Source organism: Cherax quadricarinatus, chromosome 62 (assembly GCF_038502225.1).
Source record: "Cherax quadricarinatus isolate ZL_2023a chromosome 62, ASM3850222v1, whole genome shotgun sequence".
NCBI classification, from domain to species: Eukaryota; Metazoa; Arthropoda; class Malacostraca; order Decapoda; family Parastacidae; genus Cherax; species Cherax quadricarinatus.
Genome location: NC_091353.1, coordinates 572,912 through 593,604, shown reverse-complemented (window position 1 = coordinate 593,604; position 20,693 = coordinate 572,912). Strand labels below are relative to the sequence as shown.

Here is a 20,693-nt window from a genome sequence, read left to right as displayed (position 1 = left end):
CGAAGCTTGATTGGACTGTAATTGGGTTTAAAGTCCATCGCTTACATGAGGGAAATTAATGTTGCGTATATGTTCAACACTAGCCAAGAATAATAGCAAACTCTAGGTGTATATGTGTGTATATGTGGATATGTGTGTTGTTCTTTTTTTATATATGGCAAATCTTTACATTTACTCCTATATGAAAGTGAAGTGAAGATACCTGAAATTTGCGTCCTTAATACCCCAGGTATATCAGCAGGTCTTAATACCTCGGGTGTTTCAGCAGACCGATCAAGATAATTTGTCTCACCTACAAACAAACAAGTTTGTTTAAATATTGTAATTACTATTTTTGACTTGCAAACATTCGTTGTTCGTCTTCTGGTCAATGTTGTCTCGAGCACTGCTAGTGAAGCTTCAGCTGTGCGTGAACCACCTCCATACCGTGATTACGAGTGAAGGTCTGCCTGCGATGGCTGAAATGAAAGCCTCTGGGCTATACTATGTTCATTGCAGCTGCAATTAACTGGTGACATCTGTTCGATTATATTATAATGGCCAAAATAAGGATTAAATTCACTGCAGATGTACAGAGAGAGAGAGAGAGAGAGAGAGAGAGAGAGAGAGAGAGAGAGAGAGAGAGAGAGAGAGAGATTATTCTCTGTTAAAATAACCTGTCATTAGTACGTGTTAATGTTTTTCTTTATGCAGATGTATGAAATTATTACAGGCGCACTAACACATACACACACACACACTCACACACACACACACACACACACACACACACACACACACACACACACACACACACACACACACACACACACAGTGGAGGCAGGAACCATATATAGCTTTAAGACGAGGTATGATAAAGCTCATGGAGCAGGGAGAGAGAAGACCTAGTAGCGATCAGTGAAGAGGCGGGGCCAGGAGCTGAGTCTCGACCCTTGCAACCACAAATAGGTGAGTACACATATACACGCATAGACTCGGAAGTGTTTACAGATGATGCGAACATAATGAGGAGAATTCAATCGGATGAGGATCAGACAGGACTACAAAGGGAACCTGAACAGGTTGCAAGCCTGGTCCAGCAACTGCCTGCTGGAATTTAACCCCACCAGGTGCAAAGTCATGAAGATCAGGGATGGGTAAAGAACACCGTAGACAGAGTACAGGCTACGGGGGCCAAAAACTGTAAACCTTACTCAGGGAAAAGGATCTTGGGGTGAGTATAATACCGAGCATATCTCCTGAGGGGCACATCAACCAAATAATTACTGCGGTATATGGGCGCCTGGCAAACCCAAGACTAATAATATAATAATAAGAATATATTTATGTCTTCAAGTACATGTACAAGGTATACAGGCCTAGCTGACATCAGTGACATACTACTATATAGAAAGCTCCTTGTTATGCAGAGCATTTCGGGAAAAGTAGGTCAGGTTTATCCCAGGATGCGACCCACACCAATTGACTAACATCCAGGTTAACCATTTAATACTGATGGGTGAACAAGGTCAACAATTGTCTTGTGGAACCACGTCCTTATGTTTTCCAGCCGTACCGGAGATTCGAATTCCGGACCTCAGTGTGTGAACTAAGTGCGTTAACGATCGAGCTACGGGACACCTATCATTCCGACACCTTAGTAAGGAATAACATAAGAAAGGAGGTCGTTTGAACATAAGATCGTTTGGACATTTAGAAAAGATGGAACAAAGTAGAATGACTTGGGCTGCATATAAATCTGTAATGGAAGGAAGGCAGTAGGGGTTCTCCTAGGAATGGCTGGAGGGAGGGGGTAAAGGTTTTGTGTGCGTGCGAGGAGCTTGGACTTCCAGTATGTATGCGTAAGTGGGTTAGATAGGAGTGACTCGAGACAGATGATTTTTATTACTTGATATGCTATTGGAGTGTGAGCAAAGTAACCTGGATGAAGGGATTCAGGGAAACCGGTTAGCTGGACATGAGTCCTGGAGGTGGGAAGTACAGTTCCTGCACTCTGAAGGAGTGGTGTTGGTATATTGCAGTTTTTTTTACTGTGTTGTAGACACTCCTCTGATAAGACAGTGATGGAGTGAATGATGATATGATAGATGAACCCAGCAAATGCAAACTAAACTCGAGGCCCATTTTGCATTTCATATACTGTTTATTATGGATGTCACTTTCAGAGTGTTTCTCCTTACTTCGTGAGCGGCAATAACGTAACAAGAAGTGTAGAGACATCTAACCTTCGAACTCACTACACGTCTTCCGTTTTCCATTAGCTTAGATTGGGTAAGCACACTTAATGTTAGAGGAGATCACTGTACAGTAGCTGGGTGTCACAGTGGCTGCGTAGATACAGGTATATTATCAGTGCCGATGGTACAAGTTGGGAATATTATTCTCATTGTAGCTGGTAATATTTAGGCTCATCTTTCCCAGTGTAACTAACAATGGATACCAAAAACTACTGCCAGAACAGCTGGCACTAGTTTGGGGCACCATTCAATGAACGTAAGAAGTCTCCTTCATCTTCATCAGCATCTTCATCTACAGGATGAGAAGATGCGGATGATATACATTACGAAGATGCTACACCAACACTCTTCTCAGGTGAGGCAGATATGAAGGGTTTTTAATCCAAGGTACTGGAGCTATCTTACCTTTAGTGAAACCTATTTATCTTTCATTTTTCATGTGTGTGAGACATGTTTATAATGATACTAAATAATCTAATAATAATTAACAAATATAAAAACATCATACCTACTACCTGCCCCCTCACCACAACAACCACCCCGTCATCACTCCTACCACCACCAAGAACATCACTACCACCACCACTACCAACACCACCTCCCCCACCAACAAGAAAATCACCACCCCAACCACCAAACCATACCACGGGCGGGGATAGAACCAGCGATCAGTCTCAAAACTCCAGACCGTCGCGTTAGCCACTGGACCAGCTAGCCACAATAAGATTCATGCAGCTAGGTATATTTCTACACCACAGGAATCTTATTGTGGCTAGCTGGCCCAGTGGCTAACGCGACGGTCTGGAGTTTTGAGACTCTCTGATCGCGGGTTCTATCCCCACCCGTGGTATGGTTTGTTTACAATCGTGTCATTACGATTTCGTGAGTCATCCTCACCACCACCTTAACCCCCCCAACCACCGCCAGACAAACCTACCAATTAACACACTTTGTTCCTACCTCAGCTACTCTCTACCACAACAGCGTTTGAAGAAAAACAGGAGCAACTCTGCCAGAAAGTTGAGGAAGCCAAGGCACAAGCCCAGACCCAGGATGTAGAAGGAGGCTTGCATCTTCCCAAGGTCCATCTTCTTCGACCCTTCATTGTTTTTCTTAGCATCCTTAGTGGAATAACAACGAGGGCGGTAGTACCTGGCCTTGATGTGTTCCAGTATACCATAGTAACGGAGCCACTTTAAACTATAAAGAAAATTATTTAAAAAACAATTGTTTAACGTTAATTCTGTATCTCTCACACAATCTAAATATTAATGAAATCAGAGAATATCGCAGCACACTATTAAAACACAAGCACTTAATAAAAAAAATTATCATTTATCTACTAAACAACTCAATGAACATCGAAAAAACATTTAAACATTCTACAAGATTGATGGACTGAACACATCGACTCCAGGTTGAGGGACTGATTACCTCATTCTCCTCCTCTCCTTACGTCTTCCTCTTTGTATTGGACTGATGAAGCCACTGTGTGGCGAAACGTTTCCTGAATAAAGATTCCCATATGCTGCATAAGTGTCTCAATCTTCAACTTGTCGGTTTTTCAAACCATTCATCACACATTTAAATATCTGTACTCACCAACAATTTACTTAGTACATAGAAGTATCAAATGATCGCTATAGTTACTGCTGATCATTATCTAGCGCTCATTGAATTTCCTAAAACCAAATTATACAACACTAAACATTGAGAAACTATTAAACACTTGTTCGTTACTATCAAACATTCACTAAACATGCATTACATCACCAGCCACCTTTTATATCGCCAAATACTCACTAAACATTACCATAAATAGATCAGCAGATATAAAAATATACTCTCACCAAACACCAATTAAACATAACCAAGTATTCACTAGACAGTAGCCAAATATTAAGAAAAACATAGTAAACATTAGTAAACACATATTAAACAGCACAAAATATCCACTAAATTTCATCTAACACCATCTAAACATTACTGCTAACTTAAAATGACTAAATATAGTACCTACTAACAGCCACTAGGTATCCCCAAACATTCTCTATTTATTACTAAGTTCTCCCTCAGTTTGACCGATTATGTAATACATATCGCACGAAACTGACTAGACATCACCAGACACAACCTAGACATCCAGGGACATCTACTAGACATCACCAGCACCAGCTATACATCGTTAAACCCCGATTACACATCTACTGAACTTTAGAGACCCACTAGGCATCGCCAGTCACCCACTAGGTATCGCTAGTCACCCACTAGGTATCGCTAGTTACCACTAGGCATCGCCAGTCACCAACTAGGTATCGCTAGTCACCCACTAGGTATCGCTAGTCACCCACTTGGCATCGCCAGTCACTCACTAGACATTAACAGCCACTCATTAAAGATCATCAGCCAATCCATTATGCATCACCAAAATTCCACTCATCACTATATTCATTACAAACAACAAGAATGAACATCGGCCTAACAGTAAACATCAATTATATGACACACATCAACAAAATAATACTTAAGCATTTCTAAACATCAATAGACAGGAAAACTGAGACAATTATGCATCATATGGGAATCTATTTCGTGGAAATGTTTCGCTAGTTAGTGCCTTCTTCAGTCCATTATACTGAAGAACCCACTGGTTGCCCAACCGTCTCCATAATTAAGATGCCAAAATGTTGCCCATGTGTCTCATTCTTCAACTTGTCGGTTCTCTAAACCATTTACGTCAAATCAGTTGACGGAGCTGACCTCAAAACAAATCTCCAAAGGAACACCAAATATCCATTCAGCACAACTACAGTATCAGCAAACGTTCGTAAACCTACGATTTAGATAAGGTGGCGTGGACAGGAGAATTCCTGGGAAAGGGCCAGGCGTCCAGACCCCCAACAATGCTACTTCTTGACTTGTAGAACCTGCAACGACCTCGCTCGTTCTCGTAGTCGAGAGCTCGCCCGTAAGATGAACTCGCGGTATCTGTCAAGTCACAGACAAATATTTGTGGAAAGATATTACTGTTGAAGAACAAAACGTCACTGAAGCAGACATTCTATAACAATGGGTTAAGCACACTTCATTGTGGAAGACAGGCACTATAAGAGTGTGGTATAAACCTTGGTAATAAATACCGACAAGTTGGTTTAGAAAGACACGTAAGCAAACACTATGACATATTTATTAGAAAACGTTTCGGTCCTGGGACCTTGATCACTTCTAACAAGTGATCAAGGTCCCAGGACCGAAACGTTTTCTAATAAATATGTCATAGTGTTTGCTTACGTGTCTTTCTAAACCAACTATAAGAGTGTCTTGGTGGCTCTGTCTCGTTGAGAATTGCTCTTAGTTTACCTTGATGGTTATCACAAAGGAGGTGTAGTACAGAGCCAGAGACTCTAAGTATGTGCAGTTTTACCAGTTGTCTCTGGTGCCATACTCTCTCTCTCTCTCTCACCTACAAAAGCCCACTTTCCTGCAGCGATACCATCGAAAAATTTGGCTGTGTCGATGAAGGAAGGTTCCAGGAGCTGTATGCGAGCCACTAGCTTCTGGAAGGACTTCCTGTCCGACTCCTGTAAGGACATACCAGGAGTATGATACTCTTGGAAAAAATATAATACTAATGAGATGCTCTAGAAAACTATAGTGACATTGTAAAGTAAATGCATTCTAAAAAGAGTCAAATATGTAAACAACTGTAATTAAAAATTTGCTAAGAATGGTACGATAACAAGGGGAAGAAGAAGAAGAAGAGGAAGAAGAAGAGGAAGAGGAAGAAGAAGAGGAAGAAGAAGAGGAAGAAGAAGAGGAAGAGGAAGAAGAAGAGGAAGAAGAAGAGGAAGAAGAAGAAGAAGAAGAGGAAGAAGAAGAAGATAGAGTAAGATACAATTACAAGAAGGAGAAAGAAGAAGATTAATGTTGAAGACAGGGACAAAGGAAGAAGGACAAGGATATTACAGAGGAAGAAGTAGTCGAAGGTATAGGAGGAAAGAAAGAAGACATAATAAAATGGAAGATGAAAAAGACGAAACAGCTTACCATCAGCATAGTCATAGTGTTGGAATGAACCTCAGTCACAGGGATGACGCGAGTGTTAGATGACAGCTTCTCGTGATTGTCAATGACAGCAGTGAACCTGAGGACAGTGTTCATCAGATGACAACAGTTTAAAAAACAATATAAATGCCTGAGAACAATGTTTACAGGATGACAACAGTCTCAGTAAATGTTCTAATGACTAAGGCCAGTGTTCAGGATGTGAGAACAGTTTTATTAACTGTGTTAATGATATTAGGACAGTGTTAACACCTCTGTTAATGATCTTCAAACAATGTTAATAACTGTGTTTAGTAAGTAAGTTTATTCAGGTATACACAAATACAGTTACATAGATTATCATACATAGCAGCATATGTGTAGAGAACACATATGTGTAGAGAACACATATGTGTAGAGAACACAAAAAAAGTCAGACTGTCAGAACTGAAGATTGAGACACTTATGCAGCATATGGGAATCTTTATTCAGGAAACGTTTAGCCACACAGTGGCTTCATCAGTCCAATACAAAGAGGAAGGCGTAAGGAGAGGAGGAGTATGAGGTAATCAGTCCCTCAGCCTGGAGTCGATGTTTTCAGTCCATCAATCTTGTAGAATGTACAGCATAGGGCCGTAGACGTGGCTTATATACTGTAGTGAGGTGACGTGAAGCAGACGGAAGCGGGATCATAGTGGTATCATCCACTAGTCGAAGTAGGTCTTTGTCCAAATGTTGAACAAGCGTTGAAGAATTCTTTGTAAGAAGATCCCATGATGCTGCAGTGTCTGACAGTTGTGATGAATGGTTTGAAAAACCGAATTCAACGCTTGTTCAACCTTTGGACAAAGACCTACTTCGACTAGTGGATGATACCACTATGATCCCGCCTCCGTCTGCTTCACGTCACCTCACTACAGTATATAAGCCACGTCTACGGCCCTATGCTGTACATTCTACAAGATTGATGGACTGAAAACATCGACTCCAGGCTGAGGGACTGATTACCTCATACTCCTCCTCTCCTTACGCCTTCCTCTTTGTATTGGACTGATGAAGCCACTGTGTGGCGAAACGTTTCCTGAATAAAGATTCCCATATGCTGCATAAGTGTCTCAATCTTCAACTTGTCGGTTTTTCAAACCATTCATCACAACTGTCAGAACTGTTAATACATGTGTTAATAACATGACAGTGTTAATATCTGTGAAAATGATCAAAGGACGGTGTTCATGGTTTCAGAACAGTGTTAATACCTGTGTTAAGGATTTGATAATAAGCTTAATAACTGTTTTAATGTTCATAATCTGAGAACAACGTTAATGGCCTGATGACAATGTTCATGGCAGTGTTAATTATCTGAAGACAATGTTCTTCCTCAGGAAACAGTATTAATGATCTCTGGAGAGAATATTAATTGATAAAAGCCAGAGTACAGTATTTATCACCTGAGGATAGAGATAATTTTCGGAGGACAGTGTTAATGAACTTATGTTTCTCTTAATGTGATGTGGTAAGTCGTAGTGACGTCAGGTAAATAATAATTACCTGAGGACAGTGTCATTGACCTGAGGACTGCTGCTCATATACCAGAAAAAAACTGCTTCTAAACTGACAGTGGTATACTCTTGTCTCTCTCTCACCTGGGTATAGCGATGAAAGCAGTGACGCTGCTTTGGTAGACGGAGTCCAGGACAAAGCACACGAGGACGAAGATCATGAAGTACACTCGCACACTCACAACTCTGGGAAGCTTCCGCTCATCTGCCATGAACAGGTGTGTAGTGAGTGGCACGTGCATAGTGAGGGACAGGTGTGTAGTGAGAGACAGGTGTGTAGTGAGGGACATGAGTGTGGAGAGAGACAGGTTTGTAGTAAGAGACAGAAGTGTAAAGAGGGACAGGTATGGGAGAGGTCTAAGCTTTGCTCAGACTTCAACAACAACAAATGTCATCAAAGATTTGTTAAGTTATACCATGAATTAAAGATCCTGGACTTCACCTTACGAAACAGACAAAGAAAACGCGATAGTAATTATGGACAAGGTAGAATATAATGGAAAAATGAACATGTTATTAGAAGACGGGGGTACTTATGTGCCTCTTAAATCTAAAAGATACTACATAACACACAAACAACGAGAGGTGCTGAAACATCTCTAAAGATGCCTAAGGACATTAAGAGAAGCTTGAAGACACTGAGAGATATAAAGATTCAATGATACAATAAGTGAAGGACACAAGAGAGACTGACAGACAATGGACATCATCCTGAGACACTTTAAGAGAAGGTCTCTTAATTCTGTGAAGCACTGGGAGACACCTGTAAACAGGGAGATAGTGATGCACCAGGGGATACCTTCATTAAGAACAGTAAGCAAACACTGGGAGATACTGAGAGATAATAAGATAACACTGCATATAGCTAAGACAACAAAATAAAGAACATCTAATCACTCTGACAAACACTAAGAGAACACTGAAGCACAATGAGAAGCAATAAAAGAACACTGAGAGTTAATATATTAACAGTGATAAACACTAAGTGAACACTGGAGAAGGTGAGACACAATATGAAAACATTGCCCTGAGAAATATTCGTAAACAATCAGAAAAAAATGTGTGAGAGATCGAGTGACAAGAAAACAGTGTGAGACACTGAAAACAAGTAGAGAATACTAGTAAACTCAGAGACAATAAGAGAACATTAGGAGACAGAGACAGTAAGAGAACACTGGGAGACTGAGAGATAATAAGAACAATAATACTGGGACACAATAAAATAAGACTAGTAGACAATGAGAAACAAAGAACACTGGAAGACAATGAGAGACAATGAGGGCTTCACTTGAGAGACTTACTCTGAGCGAGAATAAATTTGCTGACGGTGAAGACTTGGAGGTGAACATCACCAGTGTGTTGCCAGACATCAGGAAGGAGCAAGCTACTGGCCCGCCGGAGAGCATACATCACCAACGTGCTGAACAACACCAGCAACAACAGTAGAGGATACACCTGTGCATGTAGCATCAAGGGTGATAATTATGACACACCTGCAATAGTTACGTTTGTCTATTCCGGAACGTTTCGCCTCCACAGTAGGCTTCTTCAGACGAATACTGAGGAGGCACCAGGAGTGCTGCGAAGCGTTTCGGAATACAGATACATAAGTGTTGAACATGTGATTTACTTATGAAACTGTCACACAACACACACATACCTGCACCCACACAACACATACACACACACCTGCACCCATACAACACATGAGTACCAACAGAAAGAATCACAGTGGTCCCCGACACCTGCACCTACAACAGCACACACACCTGCACCCACACAACACTTGAAACACGACCCAGCAATCACACCAGCACCCATACCTGCACCCACACATGAATCCACATACCCAAAAACACCAAAACTCACACTTGTACTCAAACCAATACCCACACCAAAACCCAGACTACGAGTCACATCATCAGCATCCAAACCTCAATCCATACCTGAAAGCAATACAACGCCCAGAGATGCACCCACACATAAACCCACACGAGAACTCACATTAACACAAACGACAGCACCCAGACAAGGACCCATACGGGAACCCACACCTGCACCCGACTCAGGATTATTACAATCCTGTTACAGAATACCGACAAAATTAAGAGTATGCAACACTAGAGAATCGTAATTCGAGAAAATTTCACCAACTAGTGCCTTTTGTAATCCAATACAGAGGGAATTTAAAGGCAGTGAAACTTGATACAGAACAAGATGAAGAAGTTTGTCCCTCAGCCTTGCAGAACTCTTCACAGAAAACAGAGAAAGATTAGGGAATTAGTTACTCAACCTGGAAGCCAGTGTTCAACACTAGTCTTCAGTCTCAGATTCATCAATACTAAGGTAGTGAGCAAGTGTTTCCAGGCTGAGGGGATGATTACCTCATCTTCTACTGTCTCTAGTTTCAACACCTTCAGATTATCTCTGAATTGAATTGATAAAATCACAAGGACTCACACCAACACTCACACCAACACTCACACACCAACACAGACAACCACACCTACATCAACACCCACACCAATACTCACACACCAACACCCACAACCACACCTACATCAACACCCACAGCATCACCCACACCAGCACCCACACCAACACCCACATCAACATCCACACGATCACCCACGTCAACACCCACATCAATATCCACACCAACACCCACACCAACGCCCACACCAACACCCACACCAACACCCACACCAACACCCACACTAACACCCACACCAACACCCACACCAACACCCACACAATGAGCCAGCAAGTCTGAAAATGATTTAGAGTTTTTCACTGTCAGTCGTCTCCTCATAATCGGCTCCTCACCCCGTTTCTCTACCATCTCTCCTTGTTTATGATTTCTCTCTCTCTCTCTCTCTCTCTCTCTCTCTCTCTCTCTCTCTCTCTCTCTCTCTCTCTCTCTCTCTCTCTCTCTCTATCACTCTTACAGTCACTCGTCCCTCTCTGCCTGCTGTGTTATCTTGCCTCTGACTTACGGTCGGGTTGAAGATCTGCAGCAGGAGGAAGGGCCGAGGCTGAGGCTGTGCAGAAGCCGACGTAATAATCACAGGATTCTCACTTAACCATTCAGCAAAGTCGATCACCTGCGAGAGAGAGAGAGAGAGAGAGAGAGAGAGAGAGAGAGAGAGAGAGAGAGAGAGAGAGAGAGAGTAATATATTGTATAAATATAAATATAATTAAATATATTTCGATTTTACTGTATTTCAAACGCCCGGCGCCTCTACCCCAAAACACTGAAAACAATAGTGTAAACTGCTCATAAAATACTAATGCGGCAAAACATGTAAATATTTGCAAGTACATTTGTATGCTTGCCTAAGGATGCAAATATACAAATTTTTGTGTATGCATATGTATGAACGTAAATATTCTCTTATGAATGTATGTCTGCATAAGTATATATATGTATGAGATCATATATATATATATATATATATATATATATATATATATATATATATATATATATATATATATATATATATATATATATATATATATATATATATATATATATATATATGCAAAACAACCACTCTGAAAGAATAGAGAAATTCCAAGCGCTTTCGTGTCTACTCACATAGTTCCTTGATAATGTGAGTAGTCACGAAAGCGCTTGGAATTTCTCTATTCTTTCAGAGTGGTTGTTTTGCATATTTTGAAATCACCTGTTTACTGTGATCTTATTGCATATATATATATATATATATATATATATATATATATATATATATATATATATATATATATATATATATATACATATATATATATATATTCATTTATTTAAATTCTGTGCATTTTTTATTATTATTAAAGATTCGGCGGTATTCTCCCGGCCCGGGCCTTTTCCAAGTGGTGGCCCGGCCTCGGCTCCCTCTCTAGGGAGTGTCTGAGACCCAAGTCTCCCACGGGAGGAGGCACAAGTACCTCCTCATCTTTGGGACCAACTGTCCCCAGGCCTAGCCACAAGCTAGGCCACCCTGGCCTGCCATCCCCCCCCCCCAAGGGGGATAATGGGAATGATAATCTTGCGAGCTGGAAGCTCTGGCTCAGGCACCTACCCTGCCCTAGAAGAGATGGGCATGGTATCGACGTGTGTATTTTTTCTCTATTTTACACCATTGTGAAATATATATTTTTTATAAATACTGATATGCTTCTTTTGTATTGAATAATGATTAAAAAAAATTTTTTTTATGAAAAAAATCAGTTATAATTAACAAGAAATATAACATCTATTAAGTCTAAATATAACTTAATAAAAGATGTACATACCATGATGTGTATGTCACTGAGAGTATAAAATACACAGATAACCCGCACATGGAAGAGAGGAGCTTACGACAACGTTCCGGTCCGACTTGGACCTTTTACAAAGTCATACTAACGAAAAGGAGAGAAGGAGAGAGTATATATAGGCCAGGAGGTGGTAGTGGTGGTAGTAGTGGAGGTGGTAATGGTGGTGGTGGAGTCAGTCAAATACTAAGAGGAGCACTCCAAGGGAGCTAGGGGCCCACAAGGGAGCTAGGGGCCCACAAGGGAGCTAGGGGCCCACAAGGGAGCTAGGGACCCACAAGGAAGCTAGGGGCCCACAAGGAAGCTAAGGGCACACAAGGGAGCTAGGGGCCCACAAGGGAGCTAGGGGCCCACAAGGGAGCTAGGGGCCCACAAGGGAGCTAGGGGCCCACAAGGGAGCTAGGGTCCCACAAAGGAGCTAGGGGCTCACAAGGGAACTAGGGGCCCACAAGGAAACTAGGGGTCCACAAGGGAACTAGGGGCCCACAAGGGAGCTAGGGGCCCACAGAGGGTAGGCGCAAGAACACAGAGGTGGGGGGAGAAGTAATGAAGCACCAAATATCCACGGCAGAAGAAAGACAACCCAAAGGAGAAAGAGGAAAGAGGAAAATCGAAGTTTGGAGCATTTAATAATGTAGTGGGAGAGGAAGGTATCTACAGAGACGAAGCCACGACTAAGATTCAAACAAGGAAAGTTGTGTATAAGGGAGGATTCAACCAGACGGTGATTCTTAGAGTTGATTTTACTACAACCTCTGTTGCAGGGTTGAAGGCATTTTTGACGTTGTTGCATACATCGTTAATAATCCCCGGGTAGTCGATACGCAATGTAATTCATTAAGAAACCAGAAAATTAATAATAATAAGAATACAATGAAGAAGATGGTGAAGAAGAAGAAAAGAAGGGAGATGAAGAGAAGAGAAGAAAAAGATAGCAAATATTACCTCACGGCTCTCCATGGTTGGTGTGAAGTCCATTGGGCTGAAGTCAATTTCCTGCAACACAACAGTTTTAATTATTAATAGTAATAAGATATAGCAATCATTGTCTTCTTTTGAAAAAAAAAAAATATTCGTTCTGTGCAGAAAAAAAATACAGTAAAAAAATACTTGTAGATGAATGGTTCAGACAACCGACACGTTGATGACTTAGACACTAGTGCAACACTTGGCTATCTTTACTGTGAAACCGATTGGTCAGCCAGTGGCTTCCTCAGTCCAAAGAAGAATGTTAGAAGATCAGAAGGAGTTCGAAGTAATCAATCCCTCAGCCTGAAGTCGATGTGATCAGTCCATCAGTCTTGATAAAAGTACACCAAATGTGCAGAGAAGAGGCTTATATACTCCAGACAGGTGAGGTACAGCAGTCGGTGGAAGTGTCACCGTGGAAAAATCCACGGTGACACTAATCTATAGGTCAGGCCTATAGATTAGGCAAATTTACAATTCCTTGTATCAACATTCCAAGAAGTAGCTGTGTCTGCAGTATATAAGCGACTTTGTCGCTTATATACTGTACGTTTATCAAGATTTCTGAACTCATCTCATCTACTCCAGGATGAGGGACTCATTACCACCAATCTTCTCTGTACTGGAGTGAGGAAGACACTAGATGGCGATACGTTTCCACAGTAAATATACCAGTGTTGCACAAGTATTTAGTTTATTAAATACTTATATGAGAAAATTTTGCATTCCATTGGTAAAAAACTAATGTCATTGAGGGGAAACGTTCTTTTACTGGCAAAAATTTATTTCTTCAGGAAGGACCGCAGCAGAAAGCAAAAATGAAGTGAGTTTCTCGATTTTTTTTTATTATTAACACACTGGCCGATTCCCACCAAGGCAGGGTTCCCCGAAAAAGAAAAACTTTCACCATCATTCACTCCATCACTGTCCTGCCAGAAGGGTGTTTTACACTACAGTTTTTAAACTGCAACATTAACACCCCTCCTTCAGAGTGCAGGCACTGTACTTCCCATCTCCAGGACTCAAGTCCGGCCTGCCGGTTTCCCTGAATCCCTTCGTAAATGTTACTTTGCTCACACTCCAACAGCACGTCAAGTATTAAAAACCATTTGTCTCCATTCACTCCAGATGACTGTTGTTAATTAATGGGAACCCTGTTACATACTCGTAATAAGTTGTTAATCTAAACGGGGGAAAACATTGTTAAATCATATTTTAGTTATGAATATTCTCGGATGCCCTATAATGCCTTACTTGTATATATCGTAGTTTTAATGCAATTTTTCATCAAAGTTAACAGTTAACAACAATTTTAACTTGACTCACAAAATCGTAATGACTCGACTGCAAACAAACCATACCACGGGCGGGGTTAGAACCCGCGATCAGAAAGTCTCAAAACCAGCTAACCCAGCTAGCTGGCCCAGTGGCTAACGCGTCGATCTGGAGTTCTGAGACTCTGATCGCGGTTTCTAACCCCGCGTTAAAAATAGCCAGATAAGAAAGAGTACCTTCTGGTGTAGTGCTCCGATGACGCCGTCCCAGGACCCATTCTCATCAGGTGATCCCCAGTGTGTATATATCGTGGGGATAATACTGAAGTTATGGTGCTCTTGGAGAATAACTAGGATGTCGTAGGAGTAACCATGCATTGTGTACGAGGAAGAAGAAAACGAATGGGAGGAGTTAGTAAGGTTGTTAGATGAGGAGATGGTGGAGGGGGAGTTAGTCGAAGAGTTGATGGTGGAGGAGGGAGAAGAGAAGTTGATGGAAGAGGAAGAGTTGGTCAATTCTTTGATCTGTAAAACCCGAGGTTTCTGAAACACAAGAAACCTGATTGGATGACTTACTGATGTTTATCTTTGTTAATATTAGCTAAAATGTTTTATAGCAATTATAACCTTAGTTACATCGTACACATAAACATCAAAGGCTTTCAGTATTAACACATAAAGATAATAAGTGTGGGCTTATAACAGTGAGATACAATATTATTGTCTGAAATAACTGACACGAACAGTATTGCCAGACTACTGTTATACGTTAGGTAAAAGGATACAAGAGTAACTCAAATGACGCACTAACACCATTTCTAAGAAAGTTATAATCCTTCCGAACACCCAGATTGCATTGAATGTTTCCGAAGTACTCGTGCAAGCTAACATTAGAGTCACTATATGGGATCTAACCAGGACAAAATCGAAGCACCATGAACCAGTCAATGCAGGGGTTTACACTATACCCTGTGGAGGCTGCCACAGAATATATGTATGAGACACAGCAAGAAATCTCCTAGCGCGTTTCAATGAACACATTAATGCATGTAGGGACAATAACCTCAGTAACACCTACGTACAACACCGGAATTCCGCCTCAATATTCTCTGTAAACTCTAAAGATTGCTTTGTGCGAATGCTCCAGATCAGCAGGTTTTTATACTCACACCATCCCGTCTGGCACCAATGATTATTCCAAGGTCGAAGTCACATTGATCACATTTCTTCCCCTTTCTGATGTCTACTCTGAACAACAACTGAACCTCTTAGTCACGTCTCATGCTTTTATAGGCATTAAGTCGCTACCACGTGATTGGCTGAGTAGATATTTGCGTTAATGAGCACGTGTACAGTCTATCTAATAAAGCACCCACTGAGTGTATATTGCTTGATGATAAGAATATTAAACAGAAATTAAGCTGAGATATATTTGCTAAAGGCGGGATGCAAGAGATGTAACAATAGTTCTGCAACCACTACATACAGACACACACACACACACACACACACATACACACTAAGTATTTCTTCAGTCATAGAGTAGTCAGGCCATGGAATAGCCTAGAAAGTGATGTAGTGGAGGCAGGAACCATACATAGTTTTAAGGCGAGGTATGATAGAGCTCATGGGGCAGGGAGAGAGAGGACCTAGTAGCAATCAGCGAAGAGGCGGGGCCAGGAGCTGTGACTCGACCCCTGCAACCACAAATAGGTGAGTACAAATAGGTGAGTACAACAATCTTCAACACATCTATCGAAACAGAGCGACTACCTGAGGTACGGAAGACAGCAAATGTAGTCCCAATTTTTAAATAAGGAGACAGACACGAAGCATTAAACTACAGACCTGTGTCACTGACATGTATAGTATTCAAAGTCATGGAGAAGATTATCAGGAGAAGAGTGGTGGAGCACCTAGAAAGGAACGAGCTTATCAACGATAGCCAGCACGAGCTCAGAGACGGGAAATCCTGTGTCACAAACCTACTTCAGTTCTATGACAGGGTGACAGCAGTAAGAGAAGAGAGAGAGAGAGGTGGGTGGATTGCGTTTTCTTGGACTGTAAGAAGGCGTTTAACGGTTCCACACAAGAGATTAGTGCAAAAGCTGGAGGACCAAGCAAGGATAACAGGGAAGGCACTACAATGGATCAGGGAATACTTGTCAGGAGGACAACAAAGAGTCATGGTGCGTGGCGAGGTGTCAGAGTGGGCACCTGTAACGAGTGGGCTTCCACAGGGGTCAGTCTTAAGACCGGTGCTGTTTCTGGTATTTGTGAACGACATGACGGTAGGAATAGACTCAGAAGTGTCCCTGTTTGCAGATGATGTGAAGTTGATGAGAAGAATTCAATCGGCAAAGGACCAGGCAGAACTACAAAGGGATCTGGACAGGCTGCAGACCTGGTCCAGCAACTGGCTCCTGGAGTTCAACCCCACCAAATGCAAAGTCATGAAGATTGGGGAAGGGCAAAGAAGACTGCAGACGGAGTGCAGTCTAGGGGGCCAGTGACAACAAACCTCACCAGGCACATCTCCTGAGGCGCACATCAACCTAATAACTGCTGCAGCATATGGGTACCTAGCAAACCTAAAAACAGCATTCCGACATCTTAATAAAGTATCGTTCAGGACCCTGTACACTGTGTACGTTAGGCCCATATTGGAGTATGCAGCACCAGTTTGGAACCCTCACCTAACCAAGCATCTAAGGAAGCTAGTGAAAGTGCTAAGGCTTGCAACAAGAGATGTGCTCGACAAAAAAAAATGCATTCCCAAAATACAGGATAGAAGGAAGGCATCTTCTGAGAACAGGAAAATGGGAACTCCTCAAATCACACAGATGTGCTCGAATTTGTGCCCTTGTGAATCACGTCAGGCATTTGTATTTTTTCTTTATTTTGTAAACGAAGAGGATATATACGCGAATGGAACTTTTCTATCATGAATAACAAAAACAAAACTGGTGAAGTGGAAAATGACTAAGATTTATCACCCACAGACAACACCGTACTTACATTAATCACGCCAACTATGAGGGATCTTCCTCGCAAGTTCCTGGCTCTCTTCGGAAAGATTTCTCGAGTGAGCTGCAAGCCACACTTCTCTGTCCACCTGCTGGAGGAGGTTCGTGAGCTAGAGGAATCTCATATTAAAATTTTGCTGGAGAAATTGCCAGAGTAGTTGCAATATTTTGCTTTTCTGATATCTGAGTTGTTTTTACATATAATTGTTGACTTTCATCTGTGAAATCTCTCTCTCACTTTTCTTTCTTCTGAAGAAAGTGTCTTTTATTTTCCTTTGTCTGTCATTACTTGTATCATTCGTGTTACCTTTCCACCACATTTCTTTCTTCATAACGATACCCTTTCTTCGTTTCTCATCTTAAACAAGGTTTAACAAGCTTGGGTTAAGACTTCTAACTTTGTTTACAAGCTAAGAGCTGTTACCTACATCAGCTCTCTCTATATTTCTTTCTCTGATGTCATAACTTCAAGACTAGCAGCTGACTTTATTTATCCTTGAGAATGATCCGAGAAGTTCCACTTATTTTCTCTACTAATTGCAATGTTAAATCCTGGAACACATTGTCTTAACAATTTTGTTTCTTGTTTCGGTATCTAAATATCTTTGCTTTCTAAATGCATAGATATTTTCTTTTGGAATTAGTTTCTCCAAGGTACCAAGTCATACATTTAAGTCATTACAGTTCCCCCCAAAAAATCTTTAAAAATTGTTTTGTATATTACTAAAAATTCCTTAGAAAAGAGGGGAACAAGCTTGAGAAATGTGTAAAATTTAGGATCATGGATAATTTAATTAGTTTTTTTTAGGAATATTTTAATATGAAGAATGTTGTACCATCTTATAAGAATTAGCATATACTTATAAGATGGGGTAATCAGTCCCTCAGTCTGGAAAAGAATACAGCATATGTGCTAAGAAGTGGCCTTTTATTATTATTATTATTATTATTATTATTATTATTATTATTATTATTATTATTATTATCATTATTATTATTATTATTGTTATTATTATTATTATTATTATTATTATTATTAATATTATTATTGATATTACTATTATTATTATTATTAATATTATTATTATTATTATTATTATTATTATTATTATTATTATTATTATTATTAATATTACTATTATTATTATTATTGTTATTACTATTATTATTATTATTATTATTATTATTATCATTATTATTATTGTTGTTGTTGTTGTTATTAAATTTGTATGTTATTAATACGAGTTATTTTCGCTCTGTACAACTTCGGAAAGACAAATTCTTATGTAGTGAATATAAATAATGTAACAACTGTAAACTATTATTAACATCATTATTAATGTTATAATGGTCATAATAGTTACTGAATCACGTGTCAAATATCTGAAACGTTTTAAGAGTGTGAAGAGTTACCCTTTCTGACGCTCGTTTCTCGAGATGTTCCAATGTTTTTCTGTAGAAGACACATCTGGGAAATCTGAAAAAAAAATGGGCTACATTCCGATGTTTATGGGACTGCCTAACAATATATTCTCTTTCCTTCTTACCCACTTACCTAAGTGTCCGTATACCAACCTACCTTCCTCCCATCTTTCTGCCAACCCACCTCAAACCTATCTACCTGCCTATTAATTAATTCCAATCTATTTACCTAGCTATTAAGTAATTCCAATCTATCTACCTGCCTATTAAGTAATTCCAATCTATCTCCTTGCCTATTAACTAATTCCAACCTATCTACCTGCCTATTAACTTATTCTAATCTATCTACCTGCCTGTTAACTAATTCCAATTTATCTACCTGCCTATTAAATAGTTCCAACATATCTACTTGCCTATTAACTAATTCTAATCTATCTACCTGCCTATTAACTAATTCCAATCTACTTACCTATTAAATAATTTCAGTCTGTCTACCTGCCGATTAACTAATTCCAATCTATTCATCAACTGGTTTATTTGGCCACTATCCTCCAATCTGTCTAACTCCTTTCATACATACTACTCCTATCCTACTGTAAAAAAAAAAAATTCTACCCCTTATTTGCTTACCCACCTACATCAGTGACACTTACGTGCCCACGTAGCTGAAGTACTTGGAGCCGTCGCCGGGAGAGATCAGTGTGTAGGCGACCCAGTATTCTCCATACAGAGACGGTCGCAGCAAGACGCAAGTCGATCCCTCCTCCAGAGCATCCGCTAGCATCTGGCTCTCTGCATGAAGGTCTAGGATCACATAGTACCAGGTGGTCAACTGTGTGGGTAGGAACAGAACTGGTTAGCTAAGTGTGGAGGGGAATACTAGTCGTGTGTGTGGGCAGGAAGAGTATTGGTCATATGTGCGATGAGGAGAAGGGCACAGTCAGCTGTGAAGAAAGGGACTGTACTAGATAGCTCCGAGGGACGAAACAGTCACCAGAGTGAGGAGAGACTGTAGAGAGCAATTTTGAGAGGGATATAACTGCTCAGTTGTGAGAAGAGGAACAGCACTTTCAACTGCGTGCAGGAGGACAGTACTTTCATCCGTGTGAGGAGAGACGGTACTAGCCAGCTGTGTGGGGAGAGACAGTACTAGCCAGCTGTGTGGAGAGAGACAGATCTGATATTGTGTGGGAACACAGTACTGTTCAGCTATGTGGGTAAAGACAGGTCTAGTCAGCTGTGTGGGAGAGGACAGACATGTGCCGTGAGACAATACTGGTCAACTGGGTGGGGAGGACAGTACTGGTCATCAGTGTTGGGAGGACAGTACTGGTCATCAGCGTTGGGAGGACAGTACTGGTCATCAGCGTTGGGAGGACAGTACTGGTCATCAGTGTTGGGAGGACAGTACTGGTCATCTGTGTTGGGAGGACAGTACTGGTCATCAGTGTTGGGAGGACAGAACTGGTCATCAGTGTTGGAAGGACAGTACTGGTCATCAGCGTTGGGAGGACAGTACTGGTCATCAGTGTTGGGAGGACAGTAATGGTCATCAGTGTTGGGAGGACAGTACTGGTCATCAGCGTTGGGAGGACAGTACTGGTCATCAGTGTTGGGAGGACAGTACTGGTCATCAGCGTTGGGAGGACAGTACTGGTCATCAGTGTTGGGACGACAGTACTGGTCATCCGTGCTGGGAGGACAGTACTGGTCATCCGTGCTGGGAGGACAGTACTGGTCATCCGTGCTGGGAGGACAGTACTGGTCATCCGTGCTGGGAGGACAGTACTGGTCATCCGTGTTGGGAGGACAGTACTGGTCATCAGTGTTGGGAGGACAAT

General features: G+C 41.0%; 1 protein-coding gene across 1 annotated transcript in view; it reads right to left on the bottom strand.

Annotated features, from left to right (window-relative positions):
• Positions 1-20,693, bottom strand: part of LOC128687123 (uncharacterized) — a 40,241-nt gene that overhangs the window by 4,578 nt on the left and 14,970 nt on the right. The window contains exons 6-17 of the mRNA XM_070098294.1: positions 19,506-19,684; positions 17,423-17,519; positions 14,900-14,947; positions 14,642-14,785; positions 13,112-13,157; positions 10,401-10,609; positions 9,845-9,922; positions 7,925-8,202; positions 6,285-6,381; positions 5,701-5,818; positions 5,075-5,225; positions 3,198-3,437 (exon numbers count right to left, since the gene is read on the bottom strand). Coding sequence (XP_069954395.1) covers positions 3,203-3,437; positions 5,075-5,225; positions 5,701-5,818; positions 6,285-6,381; positions 7,925-8,202; positions 9,845-9,922; positions 10,401-10,609; positions 13,112-13,157; positions 14,642-14,785; positions 14,900-14,947; positions 17,423-17,519; positions 19,506-19,684 — 1,680 coding nt within the window. The 3' untranslated portion in view covers positions 3,198-3,202. The remainder of the gene's footprint in view (positions 1-3,197; positions 3,438-5,074; positions 5,226-5,700; positions 5,819-6,284; positions 6,382-7,924; positions 8,203-9,844; positions 9,923-10,400; positions 10,610-13,111; positions 13,158-14,641; positions 14,786-14,899; positions 14,948-17,422; positions 17,520-19,505; positions 19,685-20,693) is intronic.